Below are 22,758 nucleotides of genomic sequence, written 5' to 3' on the forward strand. Positions count from 1 at the left end.
TACTAAATACAAAAACTGATTTTGAGTGATGGAAATTTTTATTTTGACATTTATGCGCCCCATTGCTTGGCTATGGCGCAAAATTAATCATCCAATTTTGTTTTTCAATAACTTTTCTATTAATAAAAAAATTGATTTTGAGTGATGGAAAACTTTATTTTGACGTTTAGGTGCTCCATTGGCTGCCTATGGCGCAAAATTAATCGTCCAATTTTGTTTTTCAATAACTTTTTTACTAAATAAAAAAACTGATTTTGAGTGAGGGAAATTTTTATTTTGACATTTATGCGCCCCATTGCTTGGCTATGGCGCAAAATTAATCATCCAATTTTGTTTTTCAATAACTTTTCTATTAATAAAAAAATTGATTTTGAGTGATGGAAAACTTTATTTTGACGTTTAGGCGCTCCATTGGCTGCCTATGGCGCAAAATTAATCGTCCAATTTTGTTTTTCAATAACTTTTTTACTAATATAAATAAAAAAACTGATTTTGAGGCGCAAAATTAATCATCCAATTTTTTTTTAATAACTTTTTTACTAAATAAAAAAACTGATTTTGAGGCGCAAAATTAATCATTCAATTTTTTTTCAATAATTTTTTTCCTAATTAAAAAAACTGATTTTGAGTGATGGAAAACTTTGTTTTCACGTTTACGCGCTCCATTGCTTGCCTATGGCTCAAAATTAATCATCCAATTTTGTTTTCCAATAACTTTTTTACTAAATACAAAAACTGATTTTGAGAGATGAAAGACTTTATTTTGACGTTTAGGCGCTCCATTGCCTGTCTGTTTGTATGCTGCAGCTGTCAAGTTCTCATTTGTCAAATAATTATAGAAATTATAAATCCTCTGATAGGGTAGCTAAACTTGCGGCACCTAAGGTACAACTTGAAGTTCCAAACCTTGTACAAAATTAAAAAAAAAAATCAACAAATATTCATTAAAAAAAACCGATTAGTATTTTAAGAAAAATTCCAAGCATGCAGTTCTGGCAACCCTCACAACCAGCCTGCTTGAAATGTTGTTCAAATCCCCCGGTTAGCCACCTGTAATGTCAACTTCTCTATTGAGTTGATATTTGAGCTTTCTTGGCCCCGTTTGAATAAATTTTTTGGTGTGCTCCGGAAACATCTTGTTAAAAATAAATAAATCAAAATCGAAGTATGCGCGAATATTTTGCGCACCGTTTGTGAGATAAAGCAGAGTTTCGTAGAAAACTTTTAAGAACTTCAATATACCTATCAGTTAGTCGTATAATTTTTCAAGCCTAAGGCTGCAAACATAGTGCACGCTGAGACGAAGTAGAAGATGAAGACGAAGCTGAAGAGAAATTGCTTGCGTTGCGAGTAAGCGAATAGGTTGCACAGTGCAAGACGAATTGGTTGCGCTTTTGTTATGTTAGCCGCAATGGATTCCTCATCAGATGATGACCTGCTGATTGAGCAAAGCTTATATTTTAAATTAAAACGTATAAAAGTAAATAAAAAAGTACACCCTGTAAATTTGGGAAGAGAAGCATTTGGTGAATTTCATCATTTGTATGATGAGCTGCGCCACGATGAAAATAAATTTGTGGAATATACCAGAAATACAATTAGCACATTTGATTATATTCTGATTAAAATTGAGCCACTTATTATTAAAAATTGGACTAATTTTAATAAAATGCCAATTATATGTGCTGAAAGGCTTATTGTGACGTTAAGGTAAAAAATAATTTAAAATATATGCCTTTTATTGATTATTACTTCTCATTTAATTACTTGTTTATCGACTGTCTTAACTTAATTAACGTGCCAAAGCATAGACAGAACAAACAAACAAAAACCACGGTAACTAACAAGCGATTCGTCTTCAAATTCAGTACAGCAGCGTTTGAAGCTGATTGCTTGCGTTTCGTCTTCATCTTCGTCTTCGTCACAGCGCGCACTGTGTTTGCAACCTAAGTCACATTACTTGTTAAAGTCCACAGCGAAATAATGGCGCTCTTCTGCATGCATGACAAAAACATGGGCTGTAATATTACTCACCTTCACTGCACACACCGGCTCGCGCGTATCTCCAACTAAAAACGTCACATCGCATAACTCTGGCATTGATGCCAGAAACTTCATATCCTCGGCCAAGCCGGTCTTATTCTCGAACGTTGACAAATCTGGCTCCGCATCAGCCATGCCGAGTAATGTCAGAGCTTCGGGCATTTGGGTTTTCTGTTTAATAAATGTGAAAAAATGCGGTTACAAGGATGAGGAAAATGCGCACAAAAAAAATATTTAATAAGTTTAAAAAATTTTAAAAAAGTTAAGAAAAGGGCTTAGGAACTTTGAAGTATATATTTATATCATTCCCTTATAAGAGATAGTTCAGAATTTCTTGCATGCGATGTTGTAAGTAGAAAAGCTAGCTTGAGGAATTGAAACATTGGAATACTCGTAGATAAAATGGAGGCAAGCCAAGTGCATGAAATGTTAATATTTATGTTAATACTGATAAGTATAAGAAATTTTAAAAATATTGCTCCATACCTCCGCAGTTGCTTATTCTATTAGAAAATTTTATGCATTTATGGCATCTGCATTTGTTTTTTTTAATGGAATCGTGGAAGCTCAAAAAGTATCAAAGTAATACTAGTATATTTGTAAAGGGTATATCAAAAGATGCGCCTAGGTTTTGTTTTAAAATGAAACGTGTAAAAATTTATATTCTTTCTGGTAGCATTATTTTTATTCAAATACGTAAAAAATCTTCACCATGATCACGTCACGTCTAAGGCTTTCATACGAGAATTAAAGGCTCTCTCACACATTAACGCACTGAGATCAACAATCTAAATCGGAATGTTGTGTTTCAGCTTGGAATCTTTGTTGGCTTATCCACATAGATTTTGAAATTGAAATTTGAATTGCTCGAGTCAAGGAGCAGGCTAAAAAGCCCATTGCATTTAGAGCTGTGGAAAGAGGGTAGATAGGAAAGTGAAAAAGGAGAAAAGTATCAGAGAAGAGATAGGAAAGAATAGAGGCAGAGATAAAAGTAGCTAGTCCTGTGAGAATTTTCCAAATTCTTTGGTAAATCTGAAAATATCCTCCAGTTTTAGAGAACGAATATTACGCATTCTCACGACATCGGAACCCAAAAATCGTAGTCTTGCTCTAGCATAGGCAGGCCACTAACAGAGAAAGTGAGTGCTATCCGCTTACTCCAAGCAAGACAGGCACACTGGGTCCTCAATGATTCCAATGGTGGTCATATGCTGGCCCCATGGGTTGTGTCCTGTAATAATACCGACCATCAACCGAACGTCTTTCCTTCCAAGTTTTAGTAGAAAGTTTGACAGTTTTCAGTTCGGAATTGTCACAAAACACTTTTTGCAGTTCTGCAGCGTTCTATACCGGACCATCGCTCTTTATGTAGATTGCATACATAATCGCTGATCCAATTCATGACTTCTGCGGAACTGATTCCGATTATTAGCTCTGGGCCTTGTGGGGGAACCGCTGATTCACGGTAGGCCAATTCATGGGCAATTTCTTTTCCCTGAACACCGAAGCATCCTGGAACCCATATAAGAACAAGCCTGTTCTGTCTTGCGACAGAATTAAGTTTCTTCTTATATTCTTGAACAATCTTTGAGGTCTGCTTTGCATTCTCCAGGTCCTTCAGTGTACCCTGACTGTCACTGAAAACTCCAAACTTTTTCCTACTCCATCTCCTCTCGATTATCCATTCGGCTACTTTTAGTATGGCAAAAATTTCTGTTTAGAAAACAGTTGCCATTTCCCCCAAATTTTCTTCCAAATGAAACTATGGGTATCAGGTCCACTTAGACTTTACTTAAAAAAAAAAACTCAAAAAGTAATCTACTTTAGTGCAGTTAGATCGTATGATGCAGGTGGCCAGTTTATGTGACAATTAACATTGGTCGCAAAAACGGAATGTTTACTCGTATTTTATGACTTATGGATCCACCCTATTGAAAGTAAAGATCGTCTATGTCTATCACTTCAAGCTCAGGTCACAAAAAATCTGTAATCAATTGCCTACAGTGTGCAGCTCATTGAAGCTGTCATTGGCATTTTCACCATCAAATACTAAACAAAATTTGAAATTTTCATTCGAAATGGTCACCATTTGCTTTTACACAAGTCTTCAAACGATTAAGCCATTCAGTTATTGCAGCATGCACGCTTTCCATGAATGTTGACGTCGCTGCTCGAAGTAAAGATTGTTTGAGAGTCTCTAAATTTCTGTGAGGTCTTCGACAGGCCATGTTCTCCAATTCTGACCACAAACTGTGGTTCAATGAATTCAGCTCTGGACGTCCAGGTGGCTCATCTTCTGCGCTATGAACCCAGGAATATTTGTTTTTTAGCCACTAGTGGGCGGTTTTTTCCTTATGCGCTGGAGCGGAATCTTTCTAGAAGACCCAACGCTCTCCATTGAAGAGAGTACTGCTCAACTGCTTCATCACGCCTTCTAAGACATCCTCCTGGTACACTTTTTGCACGGTCTGAACCCGTTTTTCGCAGAAATGAAGATATCTAACGCCTTCACAAGACACTCCCTGCCAAACCATTATGGAGGTTGCATGGTGGTCACGCTGAACCCTTGGAAGCAAAGTTTTTGCGTCCTTAGAGGCTTTTGCATAGATTTTTGCTTATTAAAAACTTCTTCAGCAGTGAACATTTTCTCATTTGGTCTGCCAGTCCTTTCTAAATTCTCGACAGAACCTGTTTCTTCAAATGCCTTCGCCAACCTTTGAATTGCTGACTCATACAGAATGATTACTTCCACCAAAAAATTACGAATTTTGTGATATGTTGCCCTTAAAGATCGCTCATTTCCGTAATAAGTTTCAATAATTTCAAAATTATTAACAATTTTTTATGGTACAAATTGTACATCTGTCTACCTGAAAAAAGTCAAAGAGGGCATAAAAAACAGATACCGTCTAGGAATTACTCACCAATGTCATCTAGGCGTCACTTTTGAAAGACCCTTTAGTAAAGAATGGGAATATATGAAGGGGATTCAATATGGTTCACATGCTATAAGTTTTCATATACAGGTATCCCTCGTATAACGCGATAGTTACGTTCCAGAAGAATTGCGCGTTATGTAATTCCGCGTTATCTAAAACATAGTTTTCATATAAATTTGGGGGTTATGTTCCAATAGGTTGTTTTTTAAATAAAATACATACAAAATAACAGATGCACATATATTTCAACTCAATACTAAAGTTCAGACTTTCTTATACAATTAAAAACACAAGATATGAATAATAATACATATGTACATACATATTTCAAAATTCCAAAAACAAAATTTAAATAATTATGTGCACATTAAAAATTTAAAAACAAATTAAAACAAATTAAACGTTTATTAAAAACTTTATTGTTATTCTTCAAACTTCATATGGTAATTAATCTGTTTCACTATCTTCAAAGATATTTGCGCGTGGGCGTTTTGGGGGAGTAATAGCTTCATCAGAATATATTTCTTTAACATAGTTTTCGCTATTGGATAAGAAACTAGTTGTGGGACCTTGTTATTCTTCTACTGGTTTTATAACTGCAAAATCTGTTATCAGTTTTTGGTGGGTGGTTTTTTTAAGCTCCTTTTCAATTTCGTAATAAGGTGCTAGATTAATATCTATTCTATCTATCTAAGGAAAAAAGGGTAATTCCCGGTTTACATTAAAAATACATTACATATTATAAATATGTGGTACGCAAATTAGTGTTACCAGATTTTATAATTATGTATTTTCCCCTTCGCGTTATATTATATAAGCCTAAATTTCGCGTTGTACTGAAACCTAATTTTTCCAAATCGCGTTATATCGAAACCGCGTTGTATAAGACCGCGTTATACAAGGGATACCTGTATATATATATATTTTTTAATTTTGAGCTAACAGCCTTTAGTTCGCTAGTAATTTATGTTTGAAGTCCGAGACGATATTGTTTGTCTTCCAATTTTTGGTCGTTTAAAAGTGAAAAAGCTCATAATAAAGAGAATTTAATTGTTTATAAGGCGTTTTTCAATAGGTGCGCTTCAACTTTTTTGGGATAGGGAGGGCGAACGATGCAATATTTTTTATTTTTCGCTTGTCATTTGTAAACTTCATTAGTATACATTTCATCATGGAACGCTACACACTTGAGCAACGATTGCAAATCGTGCAAATTTTTTATGAAAATTTATAAATTTTCCAAAAAATCATCTTCAGTGATGAAGCTAACTTTTGGCTCAATGGCTTTGTCAACAAGCAAAATATGCGTTACTGGATAGAAAACAATCCACACGTGATTCATGAGGCACCGTTGCATCCCGAAAAAATCACTGTTTGGTGCGGTTTACATGCCGGCGGCGTAATTGGCCCATATTTTTTCGTTGACGAGAACGATCGCCACGTTACTGTGAATGGAAATCGATACCGCGACATGATAAACGATTATTTTTGGCCGCAATTGAATGGTATGGACTTAGACGACATGTGGTTTCAACAGGACGGGGCCACAAGCCACACAGCACACGCTACAACTGATTTGTTGAAGAGTAAGTTCGATGAGCGCATTATTTCCAGAAATGGACCGGTCGAATGGCCGCCGCGCTCGAGTGATTTGACGCCTCTAGACTATTTTCTTTGGGATTATGTGAAGTCATTGGTCTACAGTAACAAGCCGGCGACGATTTGTGAGCTCAGCGAAATTGCTGGAATTTCGGCCGATTTATGCAAAAGAGTGGTCGAAAATTGGGTTCAACGATTGGACTTCGTAAAACGTGCACGCGGTGGTCATGCAAAAGAAATCGAATTTCATACTTAAATGTATATGTTCAAACTCGATAATAAAAAAAAAATTAGTTAAAAAAGTCAAACCGTTTGTGTTTTATTCAAAAAAAAAGTTGAAGCGCTCTTACTGAAAAACGCTTTATTTTACTTCAACTATTTTAATTGCTTCTAAATATTTATTTTTCGTTTTTTATTTCTGTGAACTCAAGATCGGTTTAACAATAAAACAACGAATTGAATTAATGCTCTCATGAATTTGTCGCTATTTAGACTTTAGTTAGAAGAAGTCGTCTGAAGCAGCTGTTGGCTGTGCCTAGTCGACTTGAAGACGATTTTTTTTACTGGAAAGAGTAAATTTTGCTATTATACATGGAACACATTCTCATTAAAATGACCTTTAAAGTTGGTCATAAAGTAGCTTTGCCTATTCTGTCAATCTTATTTCTCAACGCGATTTTCGGAGTTTATCGATCGGTGCAAAAATCTAACTATAAATGGGACTTCTAACCCATCACGGATGCTATTTTAACAGTAGAGGTCACATCTTTTTACATTCATATCCAATCTCTAGCGAGGAGGGCAAGCCGAAGAACAACCGAAGCTACCTTGGCTTAGTCGTCCATCTCAATTGCAGGAAGTTTAATATTCTTGCTGAGATCTCAGTGCCAAGAGACTTGATGGATGTTCAGTTTTTTTCAAACTCTTCAGTAGTGAACTGGGTAATAAAAGTACTTGGGATGGGTTATCTAAAACCAACAAGATAAGCTGGAAAATGTTCATAAGGTACGCGGATGGCCCTCTCACCGAGAAAGGAACAGTACAGGTGTCCTCTAACAGAGGAGAAAATACTGGGAAACGCTAGGCAAGAATACAAATATATTTCAAGCGGAATTCTACGCAATAGAAAGGTGTGTTCACTTTAACCTTAAACGCAATCACAACAGTGGAATCCAAGCTGTTCTTACTGATAGCCAGGCAGTAATCAAGGCAGTCAACTCTTTGCAGGTTACATCAAAACTAGTGCGGGATAAGCTGAATAATATTAGGCTAGAACAACCAAGAACGTATCCAGCATGGATTCCAGGAAGGAAGCACTGGATTGGTTGCTGACTTCTGTAATTACTGTAAAGGTTGTAAATATCTATTTCGACAGTAAAGCGGCATTTAGAGCCTTCAGCTCGTTGTTTTTACGTTTGAAATTAGTCGGGGAATGCCTGATTTTTCTCTGCGTTTGTGTTCCGGGTCCTACCGGCATAGAGGAAAACTGATGGGCTGATGAGTTAGCTAGACAGGATATCCTGGTGACGGTTTCATAGCAAAATTAGAGGACTGGGGTTCCCTTGAGAACCTGTAGTCTGCTCCTGGAAAGATTGGCCTAGCGTCAATTCAGGGAGCGCTGAGCTAGTGCGCAAACGTACAAAGTCGCGTGATCCTTTTGGCCACGGATAGATCCGGACCGCTCGAGGGAACTTCTAAGGCTAACAATGCCGCAGCTCACGAATTTGGTAGAAATCCTTAACGGACATTTTCCGTTGGGTATCCATGCGAAGAGACTTGGGATCACTTCAAGTCCTTTTTACAGAAAATGTCCGGAGGACGAGGTGGAATCATCCTAGCACCTGCTTCACAGCTGCCCAGCTCTTATTGGGCAAAGATTCAGACACCTGGGCTCTCCTTTTTTTGCTAAACCTGTGGAAATTGTGGGTTTAAATATCACACACCGTAGCTTGAAGCGGTTAATCCGAACGTAACTAGCCACTGTTGGTCGTCATCCTCTAATCCAAAGCCCCTTATTCCTGTTTCTTTTCCATCTCTAACCACCCTGTATGGTGTCACACATCGTCTATGCTTTTTCGATTTCCTAAAGTTAGTTTTGTAGAATTTATTACACTCCGTTTAACTACTTTAGTCCAGTCGACTCGCAAGCACTTATCCCATTTGATCGACATTCGGTGTCTTTAAGAATTAATCAAAAGCTTTGACGCAGAGCAGCCAAAGTTGCCGCTATCCCAACTTTACCTTATTAACTCACAGGGAAATAATTCAGTGCTGATTTTGGCTATTTATTTGCACTATTTAAAGCTTTTTAAAAATAAGTATTGTTTTAAAATCGGCAAAACGCTTACCGAAACATTTGAATTGATGAAAAAAATTTATGGCGATGATCTCGTGTCTATCTCGTGCCAGAGTTCATGAGTGGTTTACACGTTTCAGAGATGGTTGTGAGGACATAAATGACAATGCACATACGAGCCGCCCAAAATCAGTAATCACCGAAAACTCCATCGAAATTGTTTGTAAATTTAACACAAATGAACCGAAATCCTCGTTGAAATTCATGGAAACGGAGTTGAATATCTCCAAAGCATTGATTTATCGCATTTTAACTGATCATTTGGGCCCACAAAAGGGCTGTGCACGTTTCATTCCGCACAAGGTAATTGAGGACCAAATATTGCTCAGAATTCAACATTCAAAAGACCTCATTAAAGAGGCGAGAAAAGACTTCCTTTACAACATTGTAACCGGTGGTGAAACGTGGTTTTTCCTCCATGAACCTGAAACTAAGCATCAAAGTGCCGAATGGAAGGCCCCAAACGAGCGACCACCCAAAAAATCCCGTCTGCCGAAGTCAAAAATCAAATCGATGCTCATTTCCTTTTACGATCCCAAGGGAATTGTCCACAAAGAGTTTGTGCTAACGGGTCAAACCGTCAATCCGAGTTTTCATCTTAGCGCTTTGAAGCGTTTGTTGCATCGCATTCGTCGAATTCGCCCTAAATACTCGTACCGCGATCAACTCTTGTGACCGATTTTTTGCCTAGAAATCATCGCATTTTAACCAAAAAGCACTCACCGTATTCACCTGATATGGTTGACTGTGACTTCTAGCCATTCGGAAAATTGCATTTGGCCATGAAAGGAAAACGTTTCGTGTACGTATAAGCCATCCAAAAGGCTTGTACCGACATCTTGAAGGACATTCCGGTCAATGAGGTGAAACACTCTTTCGAAAAGCTTTTAGACCGCGCAAAAAAGTGTATTGAGGCCAAAGGGGATTATTTGGAATAAATCAACTCGAAGTTATAGAAAAAAGCTCCTGTCGTTTCTATTTTAGCTCAGTATTGATTATTTTGGACTTCACCTTGTATAATGAAATTGAATTGAAATTGAAAATGAATGAAATTAAAATTATAGCGGAGTTTTAATGTATCGTAATTATAGTCTCAGGGCCACACAAGTTCCATTGGCAGGACACAGAAATAAATGGCATTCAGAGAAAGTCAAAAACAACAACTGCCGCAACATCACCAGCAGCAAACGAAGATAATTAAGTCATGCAGCAAAAGTTGTGTGTGGTAGAGCAGCCTGTATGTGGGAAAAAATTTGCATAGCGAAACCCATCACGCAAATATTTAGCCTCACAAATATCAACAAAGATACAGATGCACATAAAAGTATGTACATATGCGGCGCTATACGAGTACATTTGCGTAATGCCCTTGAAAAATGATAGTTGATGCTGTACACCAAAAAGGATTTATGTGCATGCATAAATACACGTGCAAGGCTGTATTTATGGAGTATTTGCTTATTTGTAGGTGTTCCGTGAAAATATTGATGGTCCGCGTTAGAGCTTTTTACATCCATAAGTGGCTAAATTAACTTTGTACTCATTGCTTATTCTACAAGCCCAAGTAAAAATAATCATACAACGTCAACTTTAATTAACCAATGGCCTTTTTACTGATCAATTTGATTAATTTCTTTAACGAAAACTTAAAAAGTAATTTTAAATGGGTTATTTGAAGGCTGGAATGGTCCATGAAAATATTGGATGAAGAAAATACTAGGTTGTTCAATAACTTTGCGGTTCGATTCTCTTATCGCATTACTACTAGCCTAATTTTTTTGTTGTTGTTATGTTGATAGACTCTATATATGAATGTATGTCAATTCATTCTTTGTTTACAAACCATTTAGTATCGACGTGTCACAGTGCAGTGATTGAATTTTTACTTTTGGAAGGTTTAAAAACGAAGAAAATTTATGTACGCATGTTGAAAGTGTATAAGAACTTTTCGCCATCAATTCTTACAGTAGAAAGATGGGTTGCTGAATTTAAACGTTGTCGTAGAAGTCTTGAAGACGATCCGCGTCAAGGACGTCCGCATGCAGACCAACACCACCAGAAAAGGTAGAAAAAATACAGGAAATCGTATTAGAAAATCCCCAAGTGAAAGACAGAGATTTAGTAGAAACCCTAGGCAACTCATTATTCTTCTTCTTAATTGGCGCGATAACCGCTTACGCTATTTTGGCCGACTTTAATAAAGCGTGCCAGTCGTTTCTTTCTCGTGCTAACCGGCGCCAGTTGAACATACCAAGAGAGGCCAAGTCCTTCTCCACCTGATCTTTCCAACGCAGAGGGGGCCTTCCTCTTCCTCTGCTACCACCAGCTGGTACCGCATCGAATACTTTCAGAGCCTTTTTGACCCTGCCAACGTAGCCGCTGGATCTTTATTCGCAGCGCTATGTCGTCGTAGAGCTCATACAGCTCATTGCTAAATCGCCTGCGATATTTGCTGTTGCCAAAGTACAAAGGCCTGAAAATCTTACGCAGAATCTTTCTCTCAAACACTCCAAGCGTCGCTTTATCGGATGTTGTCGTCGTCCACGCTTGTGCGCCGTTAGGACGGGCATGATGAAAGCCTTGTGGAGTGTTAGTTTTGTTCGTCGAGAGAGGACTTTACTGCTCAGTTGCCTACTTGGTCCAAAGTAGCACTTGTTGGCAAGAGAGATTCTACGTTGGATTTCCAGGCTGACATTGTTATCGGTGTTAATGCTGGTTCCTAAATAAACAAAGTCTTTTACAACGTCGAAATCATAACTGTCAACAGTGACGTGGGTGCCGATACGCGAGTTTGTTTGATGACATTAGGTGCGTCGTTTTGTCCTCGTTCACCACCAGACCCATTCGCTTTACCTCTTTATCCAGTTTGGAGAAGGCAGAACCAACAGCGCGGTTGTTAAGGCCGATGATGTCAATATCATCGGCATATGCCAACAATTGTACGCTCTTATAAAATATTGTGCCTGAGCGATTAAGTTCTGCGGCTCGTACGATGCTCTTCAACATCAGGTTAAAGAAGTCATACGAAAGCGAGTTACCCTGTCTGAAACCTCGCTTGGTATCAAACGGCTCGGAGAGGTCCTTTCTAATTCTGACGGCGCTGCTGGTGTTGGGCAACGTCATCTTGCAAAGCCCTATTAGTTTTGTGTGGATACCAAATTCAGGCATCTCATTTTGCAGCGTAAACAATATTTTGACTGAAGTACTAGGCTTCAGAAAGCTGTGTGCACAATGGGAGCCGGATTCTCTAACAACAGAAAAAACACACATTCGAATGCGACTTTCTCAGCAGAGAGCGTTTAAGAGCATTTTCGAAAGGATGAGGTGAATTTTGTGTGTCGATTCATCGCTATGAATGAGACTTGGGTCTATTATCATCCTCCTAAATCAAAACAATAGCCTAAAGAGTGGTGGGAACTTGGTTCCCCGGCTCCAAAACGAGTTCGTGCTTGGGATGCAAAAGGGCTTTTTGTTTTTGGATTACTTGCGAACTGGTGAAGGAATAAATTCTGAATATTATTGTAACCTTTTAAAACAGCTGCAGGGTAAAATTCATGAAAAACCCCCATTTTGCAAAATACAAATATTATTTTTCATCAGGACACTGTGCATTGTCCGGTGCACAAGAACATTTTGGTAATTGGCTGAAGTCCATGAATTTAAGTTCGAATTGTTGGAGCATCCACCGTATTCACCAGATTTGGCCCCTAGCTAACTTCCATCTGTTGCCAGACCTAAAAAAATGCATGCGTGAAAAGCGTTTTTCATCAAATGATGTGGTCATAACAGCTTCCAGGTTCTCAATTCAGGGATGGGAGTCATAAATTAAAATCTCGAAATTGATATTTGTGTAGAATGAATATTTATGAATAAATATATTGTACATTTTTATTTTAATTAGGGAAAATGGAAAAGAGTAAAAGAAAAATAGTCAAAACTGGTCAAAATGTTATGGCACCATAGTAAAAGGGGTAATGGAAATACCTTTTTTTCATTTTGACATGAAAAGTCTTCCATTTTCCATTACAAGGCGGCGCAAAATGAATCACCTTTGACACTTTTTGTTCTAACGGGTGATTTTCTAGCTATTATCTTTTTAAACAGTTGGTTTAAACAGCTGACGCACGTTTCGTGTTTTGAGTCAAATCTCATCTAATCTTACGTTGGAGAGAGGGGGGTCTCGGCAAATATCACGCAATTTTTTTCTGATTGAAACAAAAAAATTGTACATGCTTAAGATTTAATCTCAAGCGTAATCGTAGTATGATTAAGATCATTCACTAATTCGTTCAAAAGAAAATAATTTCATTCATACTTCGACGTTATACATTACTACTGTCAAATCACCATATTTGTTTTATACCAAATAGCTCAATTTAATCTGAATTTGCGGTACATTGTAGCCCGTCGGTTGTTTTCGCGCCACTATGAGCCGAACGCCCTATAACTCAGGTTGACGTTTGACAATTCCGGACTTTAAAGAACATGACGGAAAATCATTTGCTCCATTTCTAATACGCGTACCGATTCAACCGCTGAATGCCTTCATCAGCACGCCTATTGATCTCTATTGCCCAAGTATACGTGATGATTTAGAGAAAATATGCTACAGTACATGCGGTATTTACTTCGCATCTATCACAAGAGCTGCAGAGCACAGGCGAGCAGCTCACATTGCACCAGCTAAGCAAGCGCGCATGTTCCGCAAAGTGCGACCCTCACGGATTGTCACAAGACGAGCTAATGAGTTACTGTGCGCAAGCGTCGACGGCTTAGAGTGGCTAGATTAGAACGAAGTTGAAGGAGCACATGATTTTACTGAAAATCATATGGACATGTTGGTCCCAATAGTCTCTCTTGAAACCGCGCACGATTCTCCATGGACTGAATTAGAGTAGATATTCTTTTTTTAATCGCAGTAGTTACGATTTAAGTCTTCTATTGTTAAATTTTTATTACACTTATAACTCTCAGCAATATTGATTACTAGTCTTAACTAGTCGTAACTAGTCTTAACTAGTCGTAAATAAAAGCACGAATCAACTTTTTTTTCTTTTTACAATAACAATCCAACGCGTTTACATAAGAAGCCCACATTTTGAAAAATCTCACGTGAGATTGGGGGATGGGGGAGGGGGTTGAATAAAATCTCACGACATCTCACCAGGGGGGGAGGGAGGTTCAGAAAATTGAAAAAAACACCTCACGTAATTTATGGACGCCCCCTTACGTAGAGTGCGAACTGAAGAAAAGATCGCAGCTGTATCGGCCAGTGTTAATGATGACCATCAATTATCGATTATTCGACGTTCGCAGCAATTGGGTCTCTGTTACTCAACAAGTGGAAAATTTTGCGAAAGGATTTAGGTGTGAAGCCTTTCAAAATACAGCTGGTTCAAGAATTGAAGCCGAACGACCTACCGCAACGCAGAATTTTTGGTGAATGGGCTCTTGGAAAGTTGGCCGAAGATCTACTTTTTTATCGAAAAATTTTGTTCAGCGACGAAGCTCATTTTTGGATCAATGGGTACGTAAATAAGCAGAATTGTCGATTTTGCAGTGAAGATCAGCCAGAAGAATTGCAAGAACTGCCAATGTATCCAGAAAAGGTCACAGTTTGGTGCGGTTTATGGGCTGAAGGTATCATTGGACCGTACTTCTTCAAAGATGCTGCGAATCGTAACGTAACTGTGAATGGTAAGCGCTACCGCGAAATGAAATCCAACTTTTTTTGCTCAAAATGCAAGGGCTTGACTTGCATGACATGTGGTTTCAGCAAGATGTAGCCACATGCCACACAGCACGCGTAACAATGGACTTTTTGAGAGGCGAGTTATTTCACGCTCGGGACCTGCCAATTGGCCACCCAGATCGTGCGATTTAACGCCTTTATATTATTTTTTGTGGGGCTATGTTAAAGCTCATGTCTATTCAGACAAGCCTGCTTCAATTAACGCATTGGAAGACAACATTAAGGCATTTATATGTGAGATACCGGCCGAAACATTGGAAAGAGACTGCCGAAATTGGACTAAGCGGATGGACCATTTGAAGCGCGATCGCGGTCAACATTTGCATGAAATAATCTTCAAACATTAAATTATATGGACTGTACTATCGATTTAAATAAAAATTTCATGAATTGTTCTGCATATGTAAAGGGGGGATTTTTTAAGAGCTATAGGAAAGTGTTTCAAAAAACACTCGTGAAATGTTTTTTTGTTTTTTTGAAACACTTTCCTATAGCTCTTAAAAAATCACCCTTTACATATCGCGTGGCAGCCTAATATGAATAAATATTTCTAAATATTACCAGATTTAAACTTCTATTCATATCTTCATCCAGACCTTTGGTTTGCTTCTTAATTATTTTTTTTTATTCATACACTCACACTAGTTCCATGTGTGTATCTAATGTAACCACTTATCCAGTTCATTTTTTCTTTCACTCCCTTTTTACTTACCTGTTACCGTTATAAGCTAGCTATGCGCTACTGTTGTTGCAACTGCAGTCCTTTGGTTTGAAATTTTTAATTTATAAACAGATTCAAGCGAATTGCCGAAATCCGTTGCAACTTAAATTTCATATCATTTCGTTTTAAATTTCACAAACATTTTGGCAAACATTTTGGCAAACATTTTTCTTATACTTTATGCACTTCATATACTTATATGTATATATATATATATATATATATATATGTATATTAAAGAGTGTTCAGGTATGTAGGTATGTACAAGCGGGAAAAAAAATATTTTTTATTTAATATCTAAGGGGAAAATATTCCATTACACGAAGAACAAACGGATGCGTAGTTGAAGTAAACGGGAGAAAATTCGTAAAAAGGTATTAAATTTAATAGGAAAAAGCTACTTTACTACGTTTCAAAGGGAGTAATTCAAAAATAAAATATGCAAAAGTAAACAAAGTGTACAAAAATCACATTCCGTTCGGTGGGCTGCTGGTTGGGCGACGTGGTTGCAGTGGTGGTTTAGATATTGATTGAGGTCGTGATAAACTCTGAGGGCCATCAAGTGTGCAAGGGGCGAGAAGGAGGATACATTTTTGTAACTTTTTTTCAACAAAAAGGAGCGAAAAATTGCGGTGCGAATAAAGTAGATAAACAAAATAAAAGATTGTTTTTATTTTTTGTTTTTTTGGTTTTAATTATAAGTGCAAAAAGGGAGGAAATGCAAAACAAAAAAATTCCAAGAACTTTTATTCACCTTCAATGTGTACGAGTATGTGTGCGATTGTATTTATTGGCATACAAACACAAAGAGGAAAAACGAATACAATTTTAAGTGCGCAATAGAAATATTTCGTTTTACATACACACATGTATACCCACATACATACATACATTGTCTGTACATATGGGGGCGTCCATAAATTACGTGAGATGTTTTTTTCAATTTTCTGACCCTCCCTCCCCCCCTGGTGAGATGTCGTGAGATTTTATTCAACCCCCTCCCCCATCCCCCAATCTCACATGAGATTTTTCAAAATGTGGGTTTCTTATGTAAACGCGTTGGATTGTTATTGTAAAAAGAAAAAAAATTTGCTTCGTGCTTTTATTTACGACTAGTTAAGACTAGTAATCAATATTGCTGAGAGTTATAAGTGTAATACAAATTTAACAATAGAACACTTAAATCGTAACTACTGCGATTAAAAAAAGAATATCTACTCCATGGAGAATCATGCGCGGTTTCAAGAGAGACTATTGGGACCAACATGTCCATATGATTTTCAGTAAAATCATGTGCTCCTTCAACTTCGTTCTAATCTAGCCACTCTAAGCCGTCGACGCTTGCGCACAGTAACTCATTAGCTCGTCTTGTGACAATCCGTGAGGGTCGCACTTTGCGGAACATACGCGCTTGCTTAGCTGGTGCAATGTGAGCTGCTCTCCTGTGCTCTGCAGCACTTGTGATAGATGCGAAGTAAATACCGCATGTACTGCAGCATATTTTCTCTAAATCATCACGTATACTTGGGCAATAGAGATCAATAGGCGTGCTGATAAAGGCATTCAGCGGTTGAATCGGTACGCGTATTAGAAATGGAGCAAATGATTTTCGGTCATGTTCTTTAAAGTCCGGAATTGTCAAACGTCAACCTGAGTGATAGGGCGTTCGGCTCATAGTGGCGCGAATACAACCGACGGGCTACAATGTACCGCAAATTCAGATTAAATTGAGCTATTTGGTATAAAACAAATATGGTGATTTGACAGTAGTAATGTATAACGTCGAAGTATGAATGAAATTATTTTCTTTCGAACGAATTAGTGAATGATCTTAATCATACTACGATTACGTTTGAGATTAAATCTTAAGCATGTACAATTTTTTTGTTTCAATCAGAAAAAAAATTGCGTGATATTTGCCGAGACCCCCCCTCTCTGCAACGTAAGATTAGATGAGATTTGACTCGACACGTAATTTATGGACGCCCCCTATATGGCCACATATGTGTGCATATTTTTGTAGCAGCATTCGCTTCACATGTACATATGTCCAAATACATACATATATAGGTATATAGTCTAGTCTATGTATGGCTGCGTAATTTGGAATCTTTTGACCCAATTCGCTGATTGTCCATGCAATATTTATTTGATTTGATATTCGGTTGAACGATTGAGGAATTCATGAAATGTACATACATACATATATGCGTTTGTATGTGTAAATATATGCTAGGTGAGTTGTGGTTACACTGCGAAGAAATGACGGAGCTGCAAGTGGTGTAGTTGGCGTACATCTGTATGTGTGAAGGCAATAGGACTTTTCTACATATTTTACTTATTTGATGCACACACACATACACAAACAAACAATCTCACTGTGTAAGGGTAGGGATATCTCGCATCCCAGCTGTTTGACCAAATATACTAACTTTTTGTTTGTAAGAAATTTTTATACAAATTAATAAAATAGATTAAATAAAACGAATTGAGATTTTCTGAGATATATAGAGGAATATAGTATATGGAAAAAAATTTCAAATTTAATAAAGGACAAATAAAGTAAATTGAAATTTTCAAATGTCTATGGAAAAATTTGTATATAAAAGTTAAAAAAAATGATAAATAAAGCGAGTTGAGATTTTCCGATGTCTGGGGAAAATATATAAACGAGTAAAAACTAAACATACAAAAATTTTTTTCGTAACAAATTTTCAGAAAAGAGTCAAATACTTCGATTTGAGATTTTCCAACATGGGAACAAAATTTTTTTGAAAAACTAAATATACTAAAATTTTTTTTTTTGGTAAATCTAGAAGAAGAACAAAAAAATCGAATTGAAATTTTCCATTGTCAATACAGGAAAACATATAAATTTTTTTTTTAAATAACACAAGAAAGGTGAATTGCTATTTTCCGAAGGTCAATGAAAGAATATATAAATTTTTTTTTGTATAAAACTAAATATGTATACTAATATTTTTTATTACAAATTTTTATTAAAAAGAACAAAAAACTTCATTTTCGAACGTCTGTGAAGAAAAATGCATACACTTTTTTTTATTAATCTGAAAAATGAAAAAAAAGTATATAAAAGGAATAAATAAAGCGAAGTGAGATTTTCCGGTGTCTTTGCAGGAAAACATAAGAAATTTTGTTTCAAAACTAAAAATACTAATATTTTTTAATGCAATCTTTTTATAAAAATTTCTAAAAAAGATAAATAGAGTCAATTGGGGGTTTCCAAAGGTCTATTAAGGAAAACATATAAATTATTTTTTTTTATAAAAACTAAATATACTAAAATTTTTCTTAAAAAAATATTTTTTTGGTGAAATCTTTTTATACAAATTTTTAAAAAGGGCAAATAGAGTGAATTGAGGTCTTCCAAAGCTCTATGAAGGAAGACATATATATTTTTTTTAATAAAAATTTATTATACTAATATTTTTGGTTACAAAAATTTTATAAAAATTTATAAAAAAAAGTCAAAAAAGGTGAAATCAGATTTTTTGGAAAACATACAATATAAAAATTTTTTTTACAAAATCTAAATATACCAAAAAATTTTTTTTTTGATAAAAACTTTTTATACAAATTTATAAGAAGGGCAAATAAAGGTCCGAAGGTCTATGAACGAAAACATATAAATTTTGTTTTTTATAAAAATTAAATATACTAATATTTTTTGTTACACAAAATTTATAAAAACTTATAAAATGGACAAAAAACGTGAATTCAGATTTTTCGAAGGTCAATGAAGGAAAACATATAGAATTTTTTTCTGATAAAATCTAAATATGCTAATATTTTTTGTTAAATCAATTTTATAAAAATTTATAATAAGAGCAAAAAAACTTGAATTGAATTTACTTAGTAATATTTTTTTATAAAAGTTTATAAAAGGCACAAATGAAGGCCCCTATTATGAGTTAGATTCGATCTTCGATATTCGCTGGTTGTCGAAGATCCAAAGTCGAACGTGAGTTTAGTATTATGAGCGGTGTAACCCTGTCGAAATTTTCGTTGTATACCGTAGTTAGAGTCGAATGCAATTCTGTTTTCGATTGTAAGAAAATTTGTTAAAATGTAAGTTGTTTGGGATTATTTATTGTTTTATAGTAACCAAACAATAAACATATACTAAATTTGTTAATTTTTTGCAGGTCGAAAGTCGTGAGTACCAAACAACAATTAGAAAGGCTGGTTGCGTTAAGGGAAGAGAATCCACAATTCGCAAAAGGGATTTGCACCAAAATTCAAGCAGCAAAAAAATGGAAGGAGTTTACAAGGTATCTGAATTGCTTGGGACCACCAGTTAGAACGGCAGTAAAATGGATTAAGGCTAATAATGTTTTTTTTTTGTGATGTTTGTAGAAATACATTTTTATTTTCCCTTGGCAGGTACTCGTAAGAGCTGGCATGAAGTCAAAAGCGAAGAAAAAAATGTCGCAAAACAAAGCTAAACTCCGAGCAACAGGTGGGGGCCCTAACAAACTTCAGGGATTTTCAAATACCGAAGAAAGTATAATCGGTTTACTGCAACTTGATGCCTGCATAAATCCGGCTGGGGTGGAAGTTAGCCTGGATACAACTACCAGTGACCAGTTCACAGTTTTGCCCCCCAGCAGGAAAAACGAGGACATATAAAAAGTCTCAAAAAGCAGAGAGATTGAAGTTACTGGAGTTGCAGACTGATGGCCAAAAACGATTCTATGAAGAAATGATTTCTACCTGGCGCGAAATAAAGCGATGTGCTGCAGAAACAGCGGAATATACAAAAAAAAGTTACGAATTAAAAAAAAAAACGCAACCGATAAACTCTTGCAACTGAAACAAGAGAAATTGCGCGTATATAAAAAAGAAGTTCTGGAAAAACTCATTTTCACAAAAAATACTTTTTTTAACTTTCAAAAATATTGTTAACAAAGAATTTCAATACCCTCGCTTTTTCGTTTATTTTGATTTGCTGTATCAGCTGAGAAAAAATTATCTATTGTAAATGCGTCGAAGATCGAATGTTGCTCATAATAAGGACCATATACATTGTTTTTTTTTATAAAAGCTATTGTACTAATATTTTTTTATTAAATTTTTTTTTTATAAAAGCTATTGTACTAATATTTTTTTATAAAATTTTTTTTTTTATAAAAATAACAAATAAAGTGAATTGAGATTTTCCGAAGGTCAATGAAAGAAAGCATGTAAATTTTTTTTTATAAAAATTAAAAACTCCCATATATTTTGTTAAAAAATTGTATGAAAAGTTAATAAAAAAAGTCCAAAAAACCTGAAACATTTCTTTTAACAAAAACTAAATGTATTTAGTAATACTTTTTTATTAAAATTTTTTTATACAAATTTATAAGAAGGATGAATAAGGCGAATTGACATTTTCTATTGTCTAATAGAGTGAAATTTAAAAAAAATGTTGGGTTAAAACTAAATATAATTTCACACAAATATATGACATAAAAGTTTAAATGCGCATCAAATACCACAGGTTAAACAAAAAAAAAACACATTTTTTTACTTTTGAACCAGACCCTCGAATTACTATGTAAAATCGGTCGGTGTACCCAAAAATCCATATAATTTTTTGCTCCGTGAAACTTGTTTTGATCGGTTAATACTTAGTATATAGTTGTTATGGCATGTCTTTAATTAACACGTTGGCTGCCACGTATCACCGGTGATCACAAAAAAAAACCTCCCCCAGGTGCCAAGCAAAAAAAGTCATGTTCCCGTTTGAATTTTAACGAGATATTTTTACCAGGAATAAAAGTCACGCTCCTGACGCGTATGAGCATGTTTTTGTACTGTGTTCACTGGTGACCACTTGCCGTTTTTTAAAACGATTCTTATTTTTTTTTGAAATGTGATCACATTTCGAACAAGTAAATCAAAATAAATCAGTATTAAACTTGAGTTCATAGCGAGCAGTTGGTTGCAAATTACAGTGAAAAATAGTGAAGTGATGTTGTGAAGTTATGAATTCCGAGGAAATATGTGATGCGTTGAATTCAATGGAAAATTCCAGTGTTAGTGGTGAGAATTTTAGTCCAGATGAAGATGAGTACATCCCAGATTCAGGCAGTGATACAAGGAGTGATGACAGTATTGATGAAGACCTCGACGTTAGTGCTACAAATGTTAATAACACTGCAGATGAAGAACAGACGGAAACTACGACAGCATGGACCTCGCCTGCTACCGGAGAGACTTTGAAAAATTTCGAAGAATTTACCAATCCACCCCAGGTTTTGCAATATGATGCCGGTACGCCATTTCAATATTAACGAAAGTTTTTGACCGATGAGATATTGGATATTATTGTTGAAGAGACAAATAGGAATGTAAACTCTCAAGTAACTGGCATCGGTACTCGCAGCAGCAGTAGGATGAATATGTGGAAAGATACTGATCGCCAGGAGATCATGGAGTTTCTGGCCATAGTCATGTATATGGGAATGGTAAAATACCCTGCAATAACCGACTATTGGAAACCAAGCACATTGTTCAAAAACGCATTCGTCCCACAAGTTATGGCTCGTAACCGGTTCCAGATCTTGCTCAAATTCATTCACTTCGCAGATAATGCCCAGTCCTCTGAAACAGTGTCAAAAACTTATAAAATGCAAATATCCTGATTTTCGTCAAAGCATTATCCTTTTCATGAGTGGAAAAGATAGCGCTTCAATAGCGCGCTCACCTCCGCAGGGAAAACACTTTTTAATAACGTCGACAGAAGCAACAAAGGATGGTAGGCGCAAGAGACATCGTTGCGGCATGTGCTATTCAGAATTAAAGACGGCAAACTCGTCGTCAGTCGCCAGGAAGAAGGCCAAACTAGTGGCAACATACTGCACCCAATGTCGAGGGTCACCATACCTATGTCTTAAACATTTTCAACAACTACATTAAAATTAAAAACAAAAAATATAGTTTTTTCTGTATCCAGAATTGAATTGAATTTTCTCATTTTTAATTTCGTATTATTTCAAAACTTTGTATTTTACTATGAAATAAAATATTTTTTCTTTTAAAATAAACTTTCATTTTTCTCAAAACTCCTTCCGTTAGGGTCCCAGCCCCTAAAATCTAGGGGCCTAGGCGTGTATCACTGGTGATACATTGGCACCTGGGGGTAGTTTTTTGAAATGATCACCGGTGATACATTGGCAGCCAACGTGTTAAAAACCGTTATTTGGCAATATTTTCAAAACTAGATAGTAGAAAAAAATTATGTGGATTTTCGAACTTAGCGACAGATTCTATTAAAACATTTGTTGAAATAATTACAATAAAATAATAAATAAATAAATAAATAAATACATAAATAAATAGA

General features: G+C 36.0%; 1 protein-coding gene across 4 annotated transcripts in view; it reads right to left on the bottom strand.

Annotated features, from left to right (window-relative positions):
- LOC128865773 (serine-enriched protein) overlaps positions 1–22,758 on the bottom strand; it is a 50,799-nt gene that overhangs the window by 25,985 nt on the left and 2,056 nt on the right. For 3 of the 4 annotated variants that reach the window (XM_054106108.1, XM_054106107.1, XM_054106109.1), the window contains exons 1-2: positions 15,402–15,576; positions 2,035–2,214 (exon numbers count right to left, since the gene is read on the bottom strand). In XM_054106108.1, coding sequence (XP_053962083.1) covers positions 2,035–2,205 — 171 coding nt within the window. In that variant the 5' untranslated portion in view covers positions 2,206–2,214; positions 15,402–15,576. Of the gene's footprint in view, positions 1–2,034; positions 2,215–15,401; positions 15,577–22,758 lie in introns of those variants that run through there. The other variant, XM_054106110.1, reaches the window with a different exon arrangement.

This window comes from Anastrepha ludens, chromosome 6 (assembly GCF_028408465.1).
Source record: "Anastrepha ludens isolate Willacy chromosome 6, idAnaLude1.1, whole genome shotgun sequence".
Lineage (NCBI taxonomy): Eukaryota > Metazoa > Arthropoda > Insecta > Diptera > Tephritidae > Anastrepha > Anastrepha ludens.